This window comes from Prinia subflava, chromosome 9, assembly GCF_021018805.1.
Source record: "Prinia subflava isolate CZ2003 ecotype Zambia chromosome 9, Cam_Psub_1.2, whole genome shotgun sequence".
NCBI lineage: Eukaryota > Metazoa > Chordata > Aves > Passeriformes > Cisticolidae > Prinia > Prinia subflava.
In genome coordinates, this window is record NC_086255.1 from 9,070,641 (window position 1) to 9,086,248 (window position 15,608).

General features: G+C 38.3%; 1 protein-coding gene across 7 annotated transcripts in view; it reads left to right on the top strand.

The window, feature by feature from the left end:
* Positions 1-15,343, top strand: part of GPAM (glycerol-3-phosphate acyltransferase, mitochondrial) — a 29,869-nt gene extending 14,526 nt beyond the window's left edge. For 6 of the 7 annotated variants that reach the window (XM_063405314.1, XM_063405318.1, XM_063405317.1 and 3 more), the window contains exons 10-22: positions 139-238; positions 965-1,177; positions 1,543-1,656; positions 3,617-3,702; positions 4,641-4,756; positions 5,494-5,564; positions 6,661-6,925; positions 7,420-7,562; positions 8,868-8,945; positions 9,738-9,878; positions 10,605-10,794; positions 10,904-10,962; positions 12,125-15,343. In XM_063405314.1, coding sequence (XP_063261384.1) covers positions 139-238; positions 965-1,177; positions 1,543-1,656; positions 3,617-3,702; positions 4,641-4,756; positions 5,494-5,564; positions 6,661-6,925; positions 7,420-7,562; positions 8,868-8,945; positions 9,738-9,878; positions 10,605-10,794; positions 10,904-10,962; positions 12,125-12,241 — 1,693 coding nt within the window. In that variant the 3' untranslated portion in view covers positions 12,242-15,343. The remainder of the gene's footprint in view (positions 1-138; positions 239-964; positions 1,178-1,542; positions 1,657-3,616; positions 3,703-4,640; positions 4,757-5,493; positions 5,565-6,660; positions 6,926-7,419; positions 7,563-8,867; positions 8,946-9,737; positions 9,879-10,604; positions 10,795-10,903; positions 10,963-12,124) is intronic. The other variant, XM_063405313.1, reaches the window with a different exon arrangement.
* Positions 15,344-15,608: the final 265 nt, after the last annotated feature.

Below are 15,608 nucleotides of genomic sequence, written 5' to 3' on the forward strand. Positions count from 1 at the left end.
GCAATTAGTGTAATACAATTTAGTCTTTAAGAACTTCAGTTATTTGAACCCCTGATATGTGCTAGGAATTATTTGTTGGAGGTGTAGTGGTTTCCTGCAAACTGCAGTCAATGAGTGTAATCCTCCTTTGGTGTGCAGCACGTTGATCCGCAAGCTGGGAGGATTTTTCATCCGTCGGAAGCTGGATCAGAACCCTGACGGCCGGAAGGATTTCCTGTACAGAGCCTTGCTCTACGTGGTGTGTATTCCTTGTCTTTCTTTCTGTAGGTAGCATTTCACTTGGGTGGCAAGTGGGAATGTGAGTTCCATCACTCTGGAGATGTAGTTATTGCTGAATTTGTCTTGAGTTTCATGCTGCAAGAAGGAGATTCACTTTTTATGAAGGTTTGAATTTATAGAATAAAGAAAATTGCATGCTCAGCCCCTTTGAGGATTAGTAGATATCCACCTTGCATAATCCTTATTAAAGAATGTGGAATTAATGCTCTCTGAGTTAACTTATGCTTGTTTCACTGATGTCTTTTGTTGTGAAGCATCTCTACACTGATTCACTTAACACAATGGAAGCCTCTGTTCATGATGGGCTGATGTAATCCTTTGTGCCATTCAGTGTAGTAGCTGTTTTTGCATCTTGGAAGATGGGATGTGCTGGGAACCAGAAGGAAGATGAATGTGAATCAACTACATCAGCCATTGCTAGAGATGCCTTTTGAACAAATGTCATTATACTGCTTGTGTATTCAGGCAAATTCAGTTCCACATAGGCTGGGCTTGTGTCAGGCATTAATTAATTACTGGAAATTTTTTCCACAACTACTCAAGCCAAGTCATGATCTTCCAATGCTTTTAAGAGGAAACGGTTGCCGACAATGTATTTGAAATATAATTGTATGTTGTTATACCTATGTATGCCAATATAATTAGATACTTATCTTTTTCTCTTTTCCAATCTTTTTGTATTCAGCACATAGAAGAATTGTTGAGGCAGCAGCAGTTTCTGGAAATATTCTTGGAAGGCACACGGTCTCGAAGTGGAAAGACATCTGGAGCTAGAGCAGGTCTTCTGTCCGTGGTGGTGGATGCTCTCTTCTCAAATGCCACTCCTGATGTCCTCATTATACCCGTGGGAATCTCCTACGATCGCATTATTGAGGGTCACTATAACAGCGAGCAGCTGGTGAGAGCAATCAAACAACTTGTTCTGCCTAGGGGATTTTCTGTTGATGTGTAGGAAAACAGATTGTTACATAGTTAAAGGTTGTGCTAGTCCTCTAGGGCTCATGTTGAGCCATGAATCACAAAACCTCTCTGACGGGGAGTGCTGAGGTACAGGTGGCACTTCTAAATGCAAATGCGTGACATGACAGGTAATATGTTCAAGGGGATATCTTTGGAGAAAAATAACTCTAGATTTACGTGAGTTGCAAGGTGTGTCAAAAGCTTTGGCCTTGCTTTGTCTGCTGTTGCATGCATTTTAATTTTAAACATAACCTTTTAATTGCAAAGTGGAAGAAAAGCAAAACAACCACTTATGTTTTCTAGGGCAAGCCTAAGAAGAACGAAAGTCTTTGGAGTATAGCTAGAGGAGTCTTCAGAATGCTGCGGAAGAATTATGGGTGTGTCAGAGTAGATTTTGCACAACCATTTTCCTTAAAAGTAAGTTTGGTATCTTGAAGGTCTGTTTGAAGGTTTGACATTTTTGCTGTTTCAATAGTGGGACACATTTATTTTGATTTTGTCTTTGTGGGCTATCATCACTAGCATTATCTGCTGCAGTCCATTCTGGCAGGACAAAATTATCCCTATTTTTGATGAACGTGTGAGTCTTTGGACACATTTGTATTAAGCTGAAATAGTCTCAGAGTTGATATATTTGTTTTGAAACAGTCTAAGTATTCTTACTGGTGATGTTCTTTGTTTGTTTAACAAGCAGTGTTTAAAATTATCCTTACACTATCTAGTAATTATTTACATTGTTGAGACATTTGGAGTTGAAGGAAGCTGAATACTGTTTTCCAGTTTAATGTAATGACATCTGCAATAGTTGAAGAAGAGCATTTATCTCACTGGATTTTTAAAATTGCTAAGCAAATTAGTAGCTATAAAAGTGTCATGATCAATATATCATAAAAATCTGTATATTCTTTGAAAGTCATCATCATTCATTATTAGTTCACAACTGTTACCTACAGTACTTCACCATACACTGTTCTGTGGTTTCTCAGGGAACGGGGCAGTGTGGCAATATCTGCCTTTATTCTAAATTTTCTCTGATCTCTTTGCAGAATCTGCTGGTACTGATCTACATTCCACTAATCTGTATTCTGCCATAGTATGCCTTATTTTTAGTGTGAGTTTAATAAGATTAAGCGCTGTAACAGTAACTTACTAGAACATTATTCAAATTAATTAGGTGTTCTTCTTTCTGCCCTACTTCTCTCGGAAAAGCAGTAGGGTTGGAGAGCTGTGGAGGGTTCAGTTACCAGAGCATGAAATTATTGTGACCAGCTGCACTGCATTATAATTAGTGGAGCAGGGAAAGATCCTAATTCACTTCCAAAGGAGAAGGCTTGGGCTATTCTTGGTAGGGAGTTAACAACACTTCTTGGATCAGTGTAAGGAGATGAGGGTTATCTGCCCTCTTAATCTAGTGAAATGCTAATCACTCTGTACCTTCCCAGCAGCCTCTGTCAGGTCTCATCTGTACCTGTGTTCCTTATTGTGCTCTAGAATTGGGATAAATTACATGAATGGTTAAAGTGTGCCTTAGCTCAGATTTGCACAAGTGTAACTGTAGTTGTGTCACTGCAGGTTTTTCTAAAGGGGATGAGCTTTGGGGGTTAATTTTGGGCATCTGCAGTTCTACAAACACAGGCTTGGAAGCCGAGGAGTGTGAGAGGCTGTGGAAGTCTTTTAGGCAGCTTTCCTGGGAGGGAACTGTTTTCCTGACCAGCAGGTTAAGTGGCTCTTTAGTGTCCCATTCTTTACAGAAACTGAGGGAACACAGTGTCCTGAAAACAGAAGAGTGTAGATTTTAACCTGTAAGGAGAGGAGTTTGGCTTTTGTGAAATTTGGGATTCAGGAATTCCAAGCATGCATTCCATTCCGGCTTGTTTCCTGGGGGCTTTAGTTTGTGTCTTGCAACTGGATTTTTGTTCACCAGTGTTTTCCCTAGGAGAAGTTCTCTGTCCTGGCATTTGAGTAAGGCAGGAGTAAGCAATAATTACAGTCTCCATGTTGGTTCTGAATGGGTGCTAGGCTTTGCTCCTACTCATGTTAATGAGGCAGTTCTCATTAATTTAATCGTGAAACTCATCTCAAAGGAGTTGTTCACAGCAGTGTGCTGACAGAGGTTATATGTTGTTTTCATTGCAAGTTTTTTTATGAGGTACAGTTTCCTTGCTGTGGGAAGTCTGCTTTTTGCATAAAATAAAGTCAAAAGTGAATAAGCTGCTGAAAACTTTTAATATCTCTGACCTTATTACTGCTTTTAGTGTGAGCTATTTTAAATCAGTTGCCATTTTGAATAATTGCCTTTTTCCTGTAATAGCATTATCAGTTGAATGCAAGAATAAGGTGGAAAAAGTACAAAAATAACGAGTCTTTTTTTTAACAGGAATATGTAAACAGCCAAAGCCAAAAGCCTGTGCCTGCTCCTCTTTCTTTGGAACAAGCTTTGTTACCAGCTATACTTCCATCAAGGTAGAGATTTTTTTAGGGTGTTGTTGAAAGGGAGGACAGGTTGGGATTTGTTTATCCTTTTAGTGTTCTGCATTACATTCCAAGCAGTGCTTGAACTCTCCATGGATAATCTAATTGTTTATAGAAAACTGCAAAACTTAGGCAACTATAACTGTGCAATTTATTATTAGAGTTATATTTTTCCTGATGAGCACGGTTCAAATAAATTCAAGTAGACTTCTTTCCTTTATTTTAGTCACCTCTGTTGGTTTGTTTATGAATTTTATGGAATAATTTAGGGGAGAAAATGGCATACTTAGTGAAAAGTAAAGGATTTTTTTAAAACCTCACAAACATTTCACAAGGTTTTTGGAATTATTTCAAAGCAAATAAGACCTGTAAGTGAGTACTCTTGTTTTCAAGGAGGTGACTGTCAGAACTGCAAAACTGCTCAAGTATCATTTGTTACATAGATACACATTTTAATTGTTTTTTTCAGGACTTACACAAACCTGTGTTGTCCTGGTAGGGACAAAGTCAGTCCTGTACCTTTACAAAGTTTGAAGTCCACACAAAAGACCATTACTAGTTTGTAGAGAGACTGAGCTCTGTCTTTTAGGGAATTTGCTTTTTCTACTTTTGTCCATATTTGTTGAAGGAAAAAGAGCAATTGGTGTTACAGGAAAGTCATGAGTAGCCATAGAAAAAGCTTGCAATTTTTCTTTTGGTAGTCTTATCATGGATAAGACTTACAAAAGAAAAATGTTGTGCAGTGCAAAGAAACAATCAGGAAAAGTTGGTAGAGCTTTTTGCTTAAAACATTTTCTTACCTTACCAGACTGTAATAGTATTTTGTGCTGTGGTTGATTCGGTGTACATAAAAACCAAATCACTTTATATTATTTTACATTTTGATCAGAATCTGAATGGCATCATGTTAATTTTTATTCTGTATTCAGACCTAATGATACTGTGGATGAAGGTGCAGAGGCCTCGCTGCCCAACTCCAGGGACATCACCAGTGAACCCTTCAGAAGAGAGCTGATATCCAACTTGGCTGAGCACATTTTATTCAGTAAGTATTAGAGTATCACTACCAAGAATCATAGAATGGTGTGGATAGGAAGGGACCTTAAACATCATCTCTTTTCAGCCCCCCTTGCCCTGGGCAGGGACACTTTCCACTGGAGCAGGTTGCTGGCAGCTGTCTGGTTTTGCTGACAGCATGAAATTTCTGTGTGGTAATGTCACACTTCATAATTGTCTCCATTCAGGTGATCATTTCATGACTTACATAATCAAAACTCTCCATGCTTTTTCTCTCTCCTTCCTCTTCAAAGTTTAATAAACTCTTTTTCTCATCAAGTAGGAGATTTTTGTTCTGTTTGGATCTGTACTCTGAAGTGCTTGATTGTCATATTGATACACTCATTGCTTGTCTCTTCACGTGAGGAGCTATTGGAGTGTCTTAATGGTATTATTTATGATCATACATGAACCCATCTAGCTGCATGGACCAGTGTTGCCAGGTTTTATAGGTTATGTGGTTTATGCTTCAGTCAGTAGATCTGTGGTTTGTGGTACCAGAGATACCTTTACCTTAGTAAATATTTAAGCTTTATTGGCCCTTCTTAGTTCAAGTTACTTTGATTACTTTAATTTTGTTTCTAGACAGACAGAATACACTTTGTATTTCATTCAGTGGGTACAGTTCTGTGCCCACATCACTGTTACTATTTTTTAAATAGTGGGTACTCTTTCATTTGTAATCGTGTTCCAGGTGTTTAACAAATTTATCTTGTTCTCCTCCAGCTGCTGACAAGTCCTGTGCTGTGATGTCTACCCACATTGTTGCCTGTTTGTTGCTGTACAGACACAGGCAGGTAAGGCTTCTGTGCTGCTTAAATAGTAAAACATTGCTTTGGCCTTGTTAACTTACTAAAAAAAAAAAAAAAAAAAAGGTTGGATTTTACCATTGCATGATACTGATAAAAAAAAGAAAGATGCATTTAAGTTCAAGTGGATTTCAGATAGTCTGAGTGCTGATATTTTAGTTAGCAGTGGATGCTTGAACACAAGCCATTATTGATGGGATGATAATAAATGCTCATGTGGAAATAGATCTTTGTAATTCAAATTGTTATAGTTTTTTAAAGATTACATGGGTTTCATTAATTGTATTAGGGTTGCTTTTTAGATCTCAAAGCACATTCACTATTGAATATTCTAGAAACTGTTCCATTATTTTCCAAATTGATTTTACTGTCCTCAGTTCTAAAATACTGTATCACAATGGCAGAATGATACTAATGTTTGCCTGAAGTCTTTTGCATGAGAGTTGGAAATTTATTTTTCCACATACAAGTTTCATTTGCATTTTTTCTGAAATTGGTTCAAGTCTGAAGCTTTTATTGCATGTAAATTGAGAACAAATGGAAAAAATATTGGCCAGTTGTATAATCTGGTTTGTGGAGGAAGTGTCACCGTTCTCATCAGTCCAGACTTTCCAATCTCCTAACATAGTGGAATCAAAGAAGCATTTTACAATGTAATCTGACTCCATCTTGACAGAAAACAAGAAAAGCAGGTGCCTGAGGAAAGGCTTTTCCTCATGTTCCAAACCAATTGTAGAGTTCTGTTAAGTGCAATATTCCCAGTTAATTGATATAATATAGGTAATGGAAATATGATACCTCTGACGTGGTCTTGAGTTATCTTGAGGTATTCAGGTCTCTGCAGGCTGTGAAATAACCCAAGAAGCAAAGAAAAACCTTGCATTCCCGAATAGTTCTATGGGTGTAAAATATAATTGTGTGTAATTCAAAACACATGGAACTACTCCATCAAAACCTCAGTGAAAATCAGTTTTTCTGATACAACTGTTGTGCTTCGGATTATTGGCAGTTGGTGTATTGTGTTTGATATATGCCTGATTATGTGGAAAATGATTTACCTGTGTGATTCTCTGTTTATTTCTAGGGAACTGATCTCTCCAGACTGGTAGAAGATTTCTTCTCCATGAAAGAGGAGGTCCTAGCCCGTGACTTTGACTTGGGATTTTCAGGGAACTCAGATGACGTTGTCATGCATGCCATCCACTTGTTGGGGAACTGTGTAAATATCACAAACACGAGCAGAAACAATGAGTTCTTTGTCACTCCCAGCATCACAATACCTGCTGTCTTTGAACTCAACTTCTACAGCAATGGAATGCTTCATGTGTTCATTAAAGAGGCTGTTATTGGTATGTTTTGGGCTTTGTCAAGGAAAGACTTTCTTGTAACCCTTGAAGTGTCTGCACAAAAATCCACATTGGTTTCTTGTGTTATTTACTTTAATATATTTTTTTGCTTCCTGTTTCAACCCATGTTCACCTTAACAAACAGTTTTAAAGCAAACTTGTATTTTGTTTGAACAACATTTCCATTCTTTTTTCCCCTTATCCTCTATCTTTCTTGGAAGTGTTTGTGTATTGGTCACTGCCATAGGGAAGGCACTATCAGAGTTCTGAGCCAACATGGCAAAACCTGTGCATTGATGAGCAGTATTTTAATGAGGTTTTGTTTTGATCTGATGTTACTGGACGCAAAATAGTGGATAAGTCTCTCCTTATTCTTGAATGGCATGTATAACATTTGGCTGCTTTTAGCCCCAGAAGTGGGCAAAACTGTTTAATGTATCCTTTTCCATACAGCTGTTTGGAAAATTAAACTTTGCCTGTGTTTGTTTCTGCTCCAGCCTGCAGTCTCCACGCGCTTCAGAGCAGGAGGTACAGAAATGGTACCAGTGGTGCTTCTCCCAGTTTGATCAGTCAAGAACACCTGGTCCGAAAAGCTGCCAGCTTGTGCTACTTGCTTTCTAATGAATTCACTGTATCTTTGGTAAGTAATTGCATTAATTGTCCAATTGTTACTGTAAAATTACAGCATGCTTTCTAGTGTCACAGCTCTGATCCGTTCACTGTCAGTGGTGGTGGCTGTCGGTGGCTGTCACACACAGAGTGCCACCTGCTGCTCCTGCAAGTGCTGAAGTGGATCATGAAGCCCATGCTGGGCTGGCCCTGGGACATTTCTGCTGTGTTTTAGACCTTTCCTGAGAAAGGCAGCATTAAAAGCCCACCTAGAGTTGTGAGAAGCTGAGAGAGCAGCTTCTCTAACAGATTTTGTCATTCTTGTCATTAGATCATCACAGCTGTATTTGCATTCTGCCCAAACTATTTAATTTTTTTTTTTACCTAAAGAAACAAAAGTCTTTGTGAGTACCCAGCTCCTGTGAATTTGCAGAGGTGATTGAAATTATGTTGTGAAGTAAGGTTTCATATTCTAAAGCTACCCCTTATTTGCATGGGAATGCAGCATTCATGTTGTGCCACACCTAGTACTTAGTAGCAATTTTAAACATGGCCTGGCTTCAGCTGTTGTTACAAAACACTGACAAGTGCTGATGTGATCTCACTTTTCAGACACTGCATACTTCCAATTTTAAGTGCTAGATGCTCCTTTTTGTTATGTGTAGAAGTTACTTAAAATTCTAGAGATTCTTGAATTAGTTCTTACAATTGTACTCATATTTGACTAGTGCATTTTTATGGAAGAATAAGCCATATCTAGTATTTTTTTTCTGGGTAGCAATGTTAGTTCATATACTGGAGTTCTCTAGTAATGTTGTCCTTCTGCTTTCAGAGTTAATAATTGATTATTATTTTTTAACATAGAACAAATTTCCTGAATTATTATGAATAATGTAAAAGAGGTTGGGATTTTTTATTCAGTTTCAAAACACATAAGAGAATTTCTTGAAATTGTAGTTTCCTTTAAATTCCAAATAGATCACTGTTAAGAGTTTCAGTAATTCTAATTTTATGATGATTTTATTCCAGAATTGTTAACAAACTAAAATTTGGTTAGAGGCTACTAAACAGAGAGAGTATTTAATGTGGCTTTCTACCAGTGGTAATGCATTTCAGAACGTGTTTTAAATATCCTATTTCACTATAATTTTTTTTGATGTCTGCCAGGATAAACACAAGAGTGGTGCATTGGGATTATGCTGATAAAAGTTTAACAGCTTATATAAAAGAAATAATACTGCTGTATCTAAAACATTTGTACTGAACAGGGAATGATGTTGCTGTAATGGGTGTAATGGATGTGACTTGTTCATTGCATTCCTTTGATGTTGTGCAGCCTTGCCAGATGATCTATCAAGTTTGCCACGAGTCTGTGGAAAGGCTGATCCAGTATGGAATTCTCCTGGTGGCTGAGGTAAAGTGGCAGAGGTGCTGTGGGAGTAGTGTGCTGGACTATAGGGGGTTTGTGCTCCTTAGTTGTGAGACTTATTCTGAGTATATCTTGTTACTGAAAGCTTGTAACAATGTGCCCAGGACAGAGGCTGCTTCATTCCTCTGTTCATAAGTGTCAGACAGCTGGGTACAGTCAGCCTGTGATGCTTCATGACTCTGTGTGTAATTTCATTTTACCAGTGAGGCTACTAAGGAAGACACCTATTTTTGTACTGTCTTGAAACTTGGCATTTATTTTATTATTAGAGCCCTTTCAAATGAGGCATAGCTAAATGGATTTTTACTTTCTACTCTACAGGAGTCAGGAGTCTAGACCTTCTGTCATTCTTTAATTCCTTTGCATTGATCTCAGAATTACTGTAAAACTCCTCCTTGCAGTTTCAGGGCTGTAGGAGAGTCTCTATGTGGTGCAGTTTGCCAGAGGTGCACAGTACAAAGAAAGCCTTAGGAGTAGAGGCAGCTGATTCTGCGTATTTTTGCTTCATGAACTTCTTTTTGTGCACAGTAAACAAATCTTAACACCCAGGAGGAAGCAAGAAAAAACCCAGTCTTTTTCACCAAATGTCTATTCTCTCTCCTTTTCTCATGCTGCCTATAATTGAGTCTCACTTGCTTCTATTAAATACTTACAATAAATTAATAATTAATGTATTAATAAATGCATTGATTAAGTCAGATGAGATTATAAAATAAACCTATTGCTTACCTGGATTTGGAGTTTTACCTATTTACCACCTTATTTTTGCAATTTAAGCAGGATGATCAGGAGGATGTTAGCCCCAGTCTTACAGAACAGCAGTGGAATAAAAAACTCCCTGAGCCATTATCTTGGAGAAGTGATGAGGAAGATGAAGACAGTGATTTTGGAGAGGAGCAGAGAGATTGCTACCTGAAGGTAATATTTTCCTTAGGCTACTGATGCTGAACCCTCTTGTGAGAGATATAAATTACCTTGCTTATTCAGGACAGGTACTGATAATTTTTTGGGGGTGGGAGGTATTGTTGGTTGGCAACATTAGTATTTTTGTACAGTCCATTTGTCTCCTGCCCATGAGGAAAACAGCTGAAGAAACATAATCTTTACAGGGAGGGGGAAGAGCAATTGTTAGAGTCCTGAAAACTGATAAAGACTCGAGTATCTTGGTTTTATTCTTTACATGCAGTCTAAAAAGGATACATCCAGCTGGTATTTATATTCAGCCTATGTTTCACTTCACTGATTGATTTTTAGATATATTACTAGTTTACTCAGAGCTGACACAAACACTCTTTAGGATATCTTGTTAACACTTGAAAACTTCTGTCCATCTCTGTGAATGTAGGGCAGCCCTTCTGCTGACTGCAGAACAGTGTGATGTCTTTGATTTTATCTTGGGAAAATAGCAATAGTCTGGAGGAGGAAAAAATAGCATTGGTCTGTTGTCCAGTGCCTGTTTTGTCCCTCATGATAAACCTCCTTTTTTTGCTATGGTCTCATCTTGCTGTGCCCCTACACTTGTTCTTGTACAAGTTTTCATGCTTTTATTTTTATTTTGGTTGCTGTTTTGCCATGTTGTGCCTTGCAGGTTGTTTCAGGTTTGCACTGGTCTCTGTCACTGAACCTTTTGTTTCCTTTTCTTAGGTGAGCCAGTCTCAAGAGCACCAGCAGTACATCACTTTCCTGCAGAGGTTACTGGGGCCATTACTGGAGGCATACAGCTCTGCTGTCATCTTTGTGCACAATTTCAGTGGTCCTGTTCTAGAGTCTGAATACATTCAGAAGCTACACAGGCACTTAATAAGCAGGACAGAGAAGAATGTTGCTGTGTATGGTATGTTAAACTGGGTTTGGAACTGGGTTTGATTCATTCTGGTCTTTCTAACACAGGGTAGCCCAAAATGAACTTCAGGTTGTTCATCTCTGGATTTTCTCTCTTGCAGCTGAGAGTGCTACCTACAGTCACGTGAAAAATGCAGTGAAAGTCTTCAAGGAAATTGGAGTAAGTGTTGGTGCTCAGAGCTGGTGACTGTCAAGTTTCATGTCAATAATGAGCACAGTTTGGACATTTCAAGGAATCTGTTCAGTGTCAGTTTAAAATCAGTGAATATATCTGTGGAAATGTGTGGTGGGTTTGGAGCGTTTTGGTTTCCTTCAGGCTGAGAGCTGTGACAGAGAGCACAGGCTGTAGAACAGGGCCCTTCTTGCCCTGGGAAGGCCTGTCTGGATGGCTGGGTGACTAGACATTTTTATTCACAGCAAATGAAGTTCCTCTGTTCTACTCCATGTCCCTATTGAACAAAATTGAAAGTCTGAGAGCATGTTCTGTGCTCAGTAACAGCTAAATTTAATTTTGAAGTCTACTTGAATCTTTAAAAAAGCATTAGTTATTGAATTTTGGCTTAGCAGTGATTGATGCTCCAGAAGAACCATCCTTATACACCTTCAGTGTTCACCATGAGGATACAGGTGTTCTTTAAGATAAACATTCAATTTTGTACTTTACCACTAGTATTTTAAATTATAAATCACCCATCTAGATTTTGCAAGTGAAGTGTTTTTCTTTCATCAGACTGGCATGGCTTCCTGAGTGCCAGATAAGCTACAGCATTATAATTTTGAAAGTATTGACATGTTGCTGGGTAGGGGTTTTGAAGTATCTGCCTTTAAATTCTGATATATTGAATAATCCAAAAATAGTTGGCTTAGTAAAGGTGTCTTCCTGTAGACTCTGAATAGCTGTAAGAACACATACTGAATCCATCATTTTCCAACAGCAGGATAAACTAGGATGAAAAATGGAACTAGGTAATAATGTTTGCTGAGCATCTATTATAGCATAGCATCTGAATTCTTGTTTTCAAGTGCTTACACTTTCAAGTGGATGCTTTTGATTGCTTGTTTGGTCCCTCACTCTCAAGATTTGGCTTGTTTATCACGTACTCATTTTTCAATTTCTTTACTTCTATAACCCCTGAAGGGTTTCAACATTGAGTGAATTCTAGCAATACCTAAAGGCACTGCCATCTAAGCCTGCAGGAAATGAAAAGAAAAAAGTGTTGTAAACGAGGGAAAACTTAGTATAGACCACAACATTTTAATCTCAGAGGAAGGAAGATTCCTTTAACATGGTGATGCTTACATGTGTTCATGCTGTGCTTCAGGTTTTCAAGCAGACTCAGCAAAGGAAAGACATCATTTTGGAACTCGGCACTACGTTCCTACCTCAGAGCAACAGGCAGAAACTGCTGGAATTCGTCATGAGCTTCATGGTGTTATAGACCACACACAGCACCTTTGTCCAGGGACACGAGGACAGCTTGTGAGACTGTGGCAAAGCCTGGGGACATTTGCTAATCCTTCCAAGTGTAAGGTGCCACTGTCTGGGTAAGGCCTTCTCTGACTTGAACTACTGGAAGACAAGTGCCTTCTTACGTGTGCATTTATGGGTTTCTTACAGTCCCAGTCCTGTTGTAATCCAGCGATCCTCAGATGACACTTTCGATACCACTAATCGAACATGTTGCAAAAAAGAAGATTAATTGTTAGAATTAGAGGTAAAAAAAAGTTTTATCAGTGTTACATTTTAAATGAACTTTTAAAGACTGTAACAGATGCACAAGTACACATATTGGTGTTCTGTAGCTAACCCTGACATCTTGAGTTTAGTGGCAACACAGCTTATGGCTTAACCAAGTAATTTTCATTCCAATTCAGTTTTATTGTTCTAAATAAATGGTTTAAAGTTTTTGCTTAGGTAGGCTATATACTTCGTGGATAAAGCCATAGTTTTTCATGAGTGTTAACATAAATGCCAAAATTCTAACGAAAATTCCAGGTACAGACATCTGAGAACAATGATCATGTAGCAGGTGATTGTGAGAAACATCAGCAGGCACACCTTGCACTATTCAAACTGTAGTGCAGTGGTAAATTGCACTAATCACTGCTGTCAGGAAGAATGTGAGAGTAGTGTTCTTGTTTTTATTATGGCATCTGTCATTCAGCCAGATGAGTCAGGAGACAGTTGCCTGAATGTGAATATCTTGTAAAATCTTAGATTATTATTTAATTAAAAAAAAAAAACACCTGATAAGTTTGGAGGGGTTTTTTTGGTTTTGTTTTGCCTTTTTTTTTAATTAATAGGATGTCAGATTTTTTTTTAAGTGGAGTAAAGACTTGATTTGGTGAAATAAGTTTTAATTTTGGCCCTAAAAATTTCAGCAATGATTTTGTCAGTTCTTTGGAAACAAGTGTTCATATTATATTCTGTTGTTGAGCAGACCTAAATTGGCATGAAGTAGCACCTCTAAAAACACAGAAATATAAACAATGTACTTTTGACTGTGATCTAACTGACTTACACAAAAAATTAATTCATAGGCAAAACTGAATGATGAATAAATTCTGTTCTGTGAAACAGGACTCTGGTGTTGCAATTTGATCCTTTTTCATGGAGGACTTGCACTGTAGATTTCATCTTCTCTTCATGTGAGGACAGATTAGATTGCAACCTGTGGTCCTGTATTTTAGTACAGCTGATACAGCTGAAGCAATAACTTGGTGGTATGTGAGGCTGGTTTGCTTGTGAAATGTTTTCCCTCCTTTATGCCTTCTAGATGAGGGAAATTAAGCATTTCCTTTGCTGCATTGCTTTGCTTGATTCTCACATCCTGGCCTTGTGAGCAGAAAATCCCCCAAACGTCATCATGTCATCTCTGTTGCTTAACACAAACATGGAAAAGCATACTTGAATCCCAGCACTTGCACTGTTATGCCAGCACAAAACTGATGCACACAATCAGAGTTTGTGGCCAAGGAGCTTGCATTTGTACTGCACATTTGTCAAGAAGAATATTTCTGTAAATCTTTTTATTAAATGCTATTAATATTTGAAAGCTGCAGGTTATAGTTCATTAGCATTACACTGTTAGCACTGTGAGATGCATGTGTTTTGTCACTAAACCAGGTGCTCTACAACACTTAAAGAATTTCTGAACCAAAGCTACATTAATATGGATAAACACTGACTCTGAGTTACTTGTGTTATGTCCTTCTGCTGTCTCAGCAGGACTGACTACATCCCACATAATTTGTTTTGTGAAGGCTACCAGCTGTTTAGAAAACAGTTTCATCTCATACTGACTGATGTGCACTGTTCATTCACCTGATGAATTCTCCATACAATGTTTGTTGCTGATGGCTTCCATTTAATATCAAAAAAAGTCTAGGTGCTTCTGAATAATGAGCTGTCATAGTTTACTGCACTTCAGCAAATCTGAAGTGTACTAACAGCAAAGACTGTACATAAAAAAAAATTTTAAATGAAGCAATATGAAGCAAACAGAACTTGAGTAATTTTATTAAGAATGTTTTGCCAATGGAGGTATTAGTTACCGTAAAACCCAGGAGTACTGTGGTCACTGGAGTGTTCTGGCTAGGTGTTGCAACTAAAATAATTTATGGCTTACATTAAAAAAAATTAAAAATTAAATCTGGTTAACATAAATCAATGAGTGGGTAATAATGCATGTGAATACACATTAATGGATACTTATGTATGCAGGGGGAGAGGCACCTCTAAAACTATTTTGGTTTTGTATGGAAAAAAACCCCTGCATGTGACAGATTGGTACTATGAATCATATGCCACTGGAAGCCCTTGCATTCTGCAGCAAGTGTGTATGTATACGTGTATATATGCTAGTGTGTATGTTCTGACACACAACATCTATGCTTTTCCCTGAAATTAAAGCACAGAATGTAAAATTATCAGGCTGTAACAGTCCAAAAGACTAAAACCAACACTTGCACTGTATTTACACCTTCAGTGTCTTCTGATTTTATTAACCTCTCATGTTTGCTTTGCTGTTAGAATTCCAGGTCAAGTTGATTTCAGTAAAGTTAACCAGTAAAAGAGAAAGGACTGGCCCTGAATTACCACAACTGTATTTTAAGACTTTATAAAAAGACTTACACGAGTCTCTTCATTCTTATGAGCATAATACTCAGGTGTGCAAACCTTTTTGGGCCAGTGTCTTTCACGCTGTGAGAAGCTGAAGCTCTCCACGCACACCCTGTAGCTGTCCCGTTTGTGGGTGACGGAAGAGCGGCACCGCAATCCGCGCGTTCCTGTGGGCTCTGGGCACCCCCTGGGCAGGATGCACAGACACACCCGGGGTTCAGCTGCTGCCTGCTCCTCACAGAAGTGCCCAGCACCGCCTGCAGGAAGGCTGAGCGTTGTTTTTGTGTTTCTGGGAACTGCTGACTGGAGGATGTTACTGTGTTTTGCCTGTTATGTGTAATGCGCGTCTGTTGTAGAGGCACAGAGGTGTACTGGAGTCATTTTAATAAATTAAACTGTTTGCTAATATGACATTCAACGAGCTTTTCTAGTGTTCTTTTATTTTTTTTTATTGTGGTGGTGGTTTTTTTTAAATAATTTGCTGAGATAATTCATTCAATAACTTTGTCCGTCCCACTGCAGTTAATTTCTGAAATTAAACTATTAAAATCTCATTGTAGATGTATCTCTACCAGTGTGTGAGCTGAAGCAGAGACATTTAAAAAGCAGGTTGAGGTGACATCCCAACTCCTGAGCCACCGTTCTGTTGCAAAGTGGAGGTGCCATTTTGCCTCTCTGTTCCT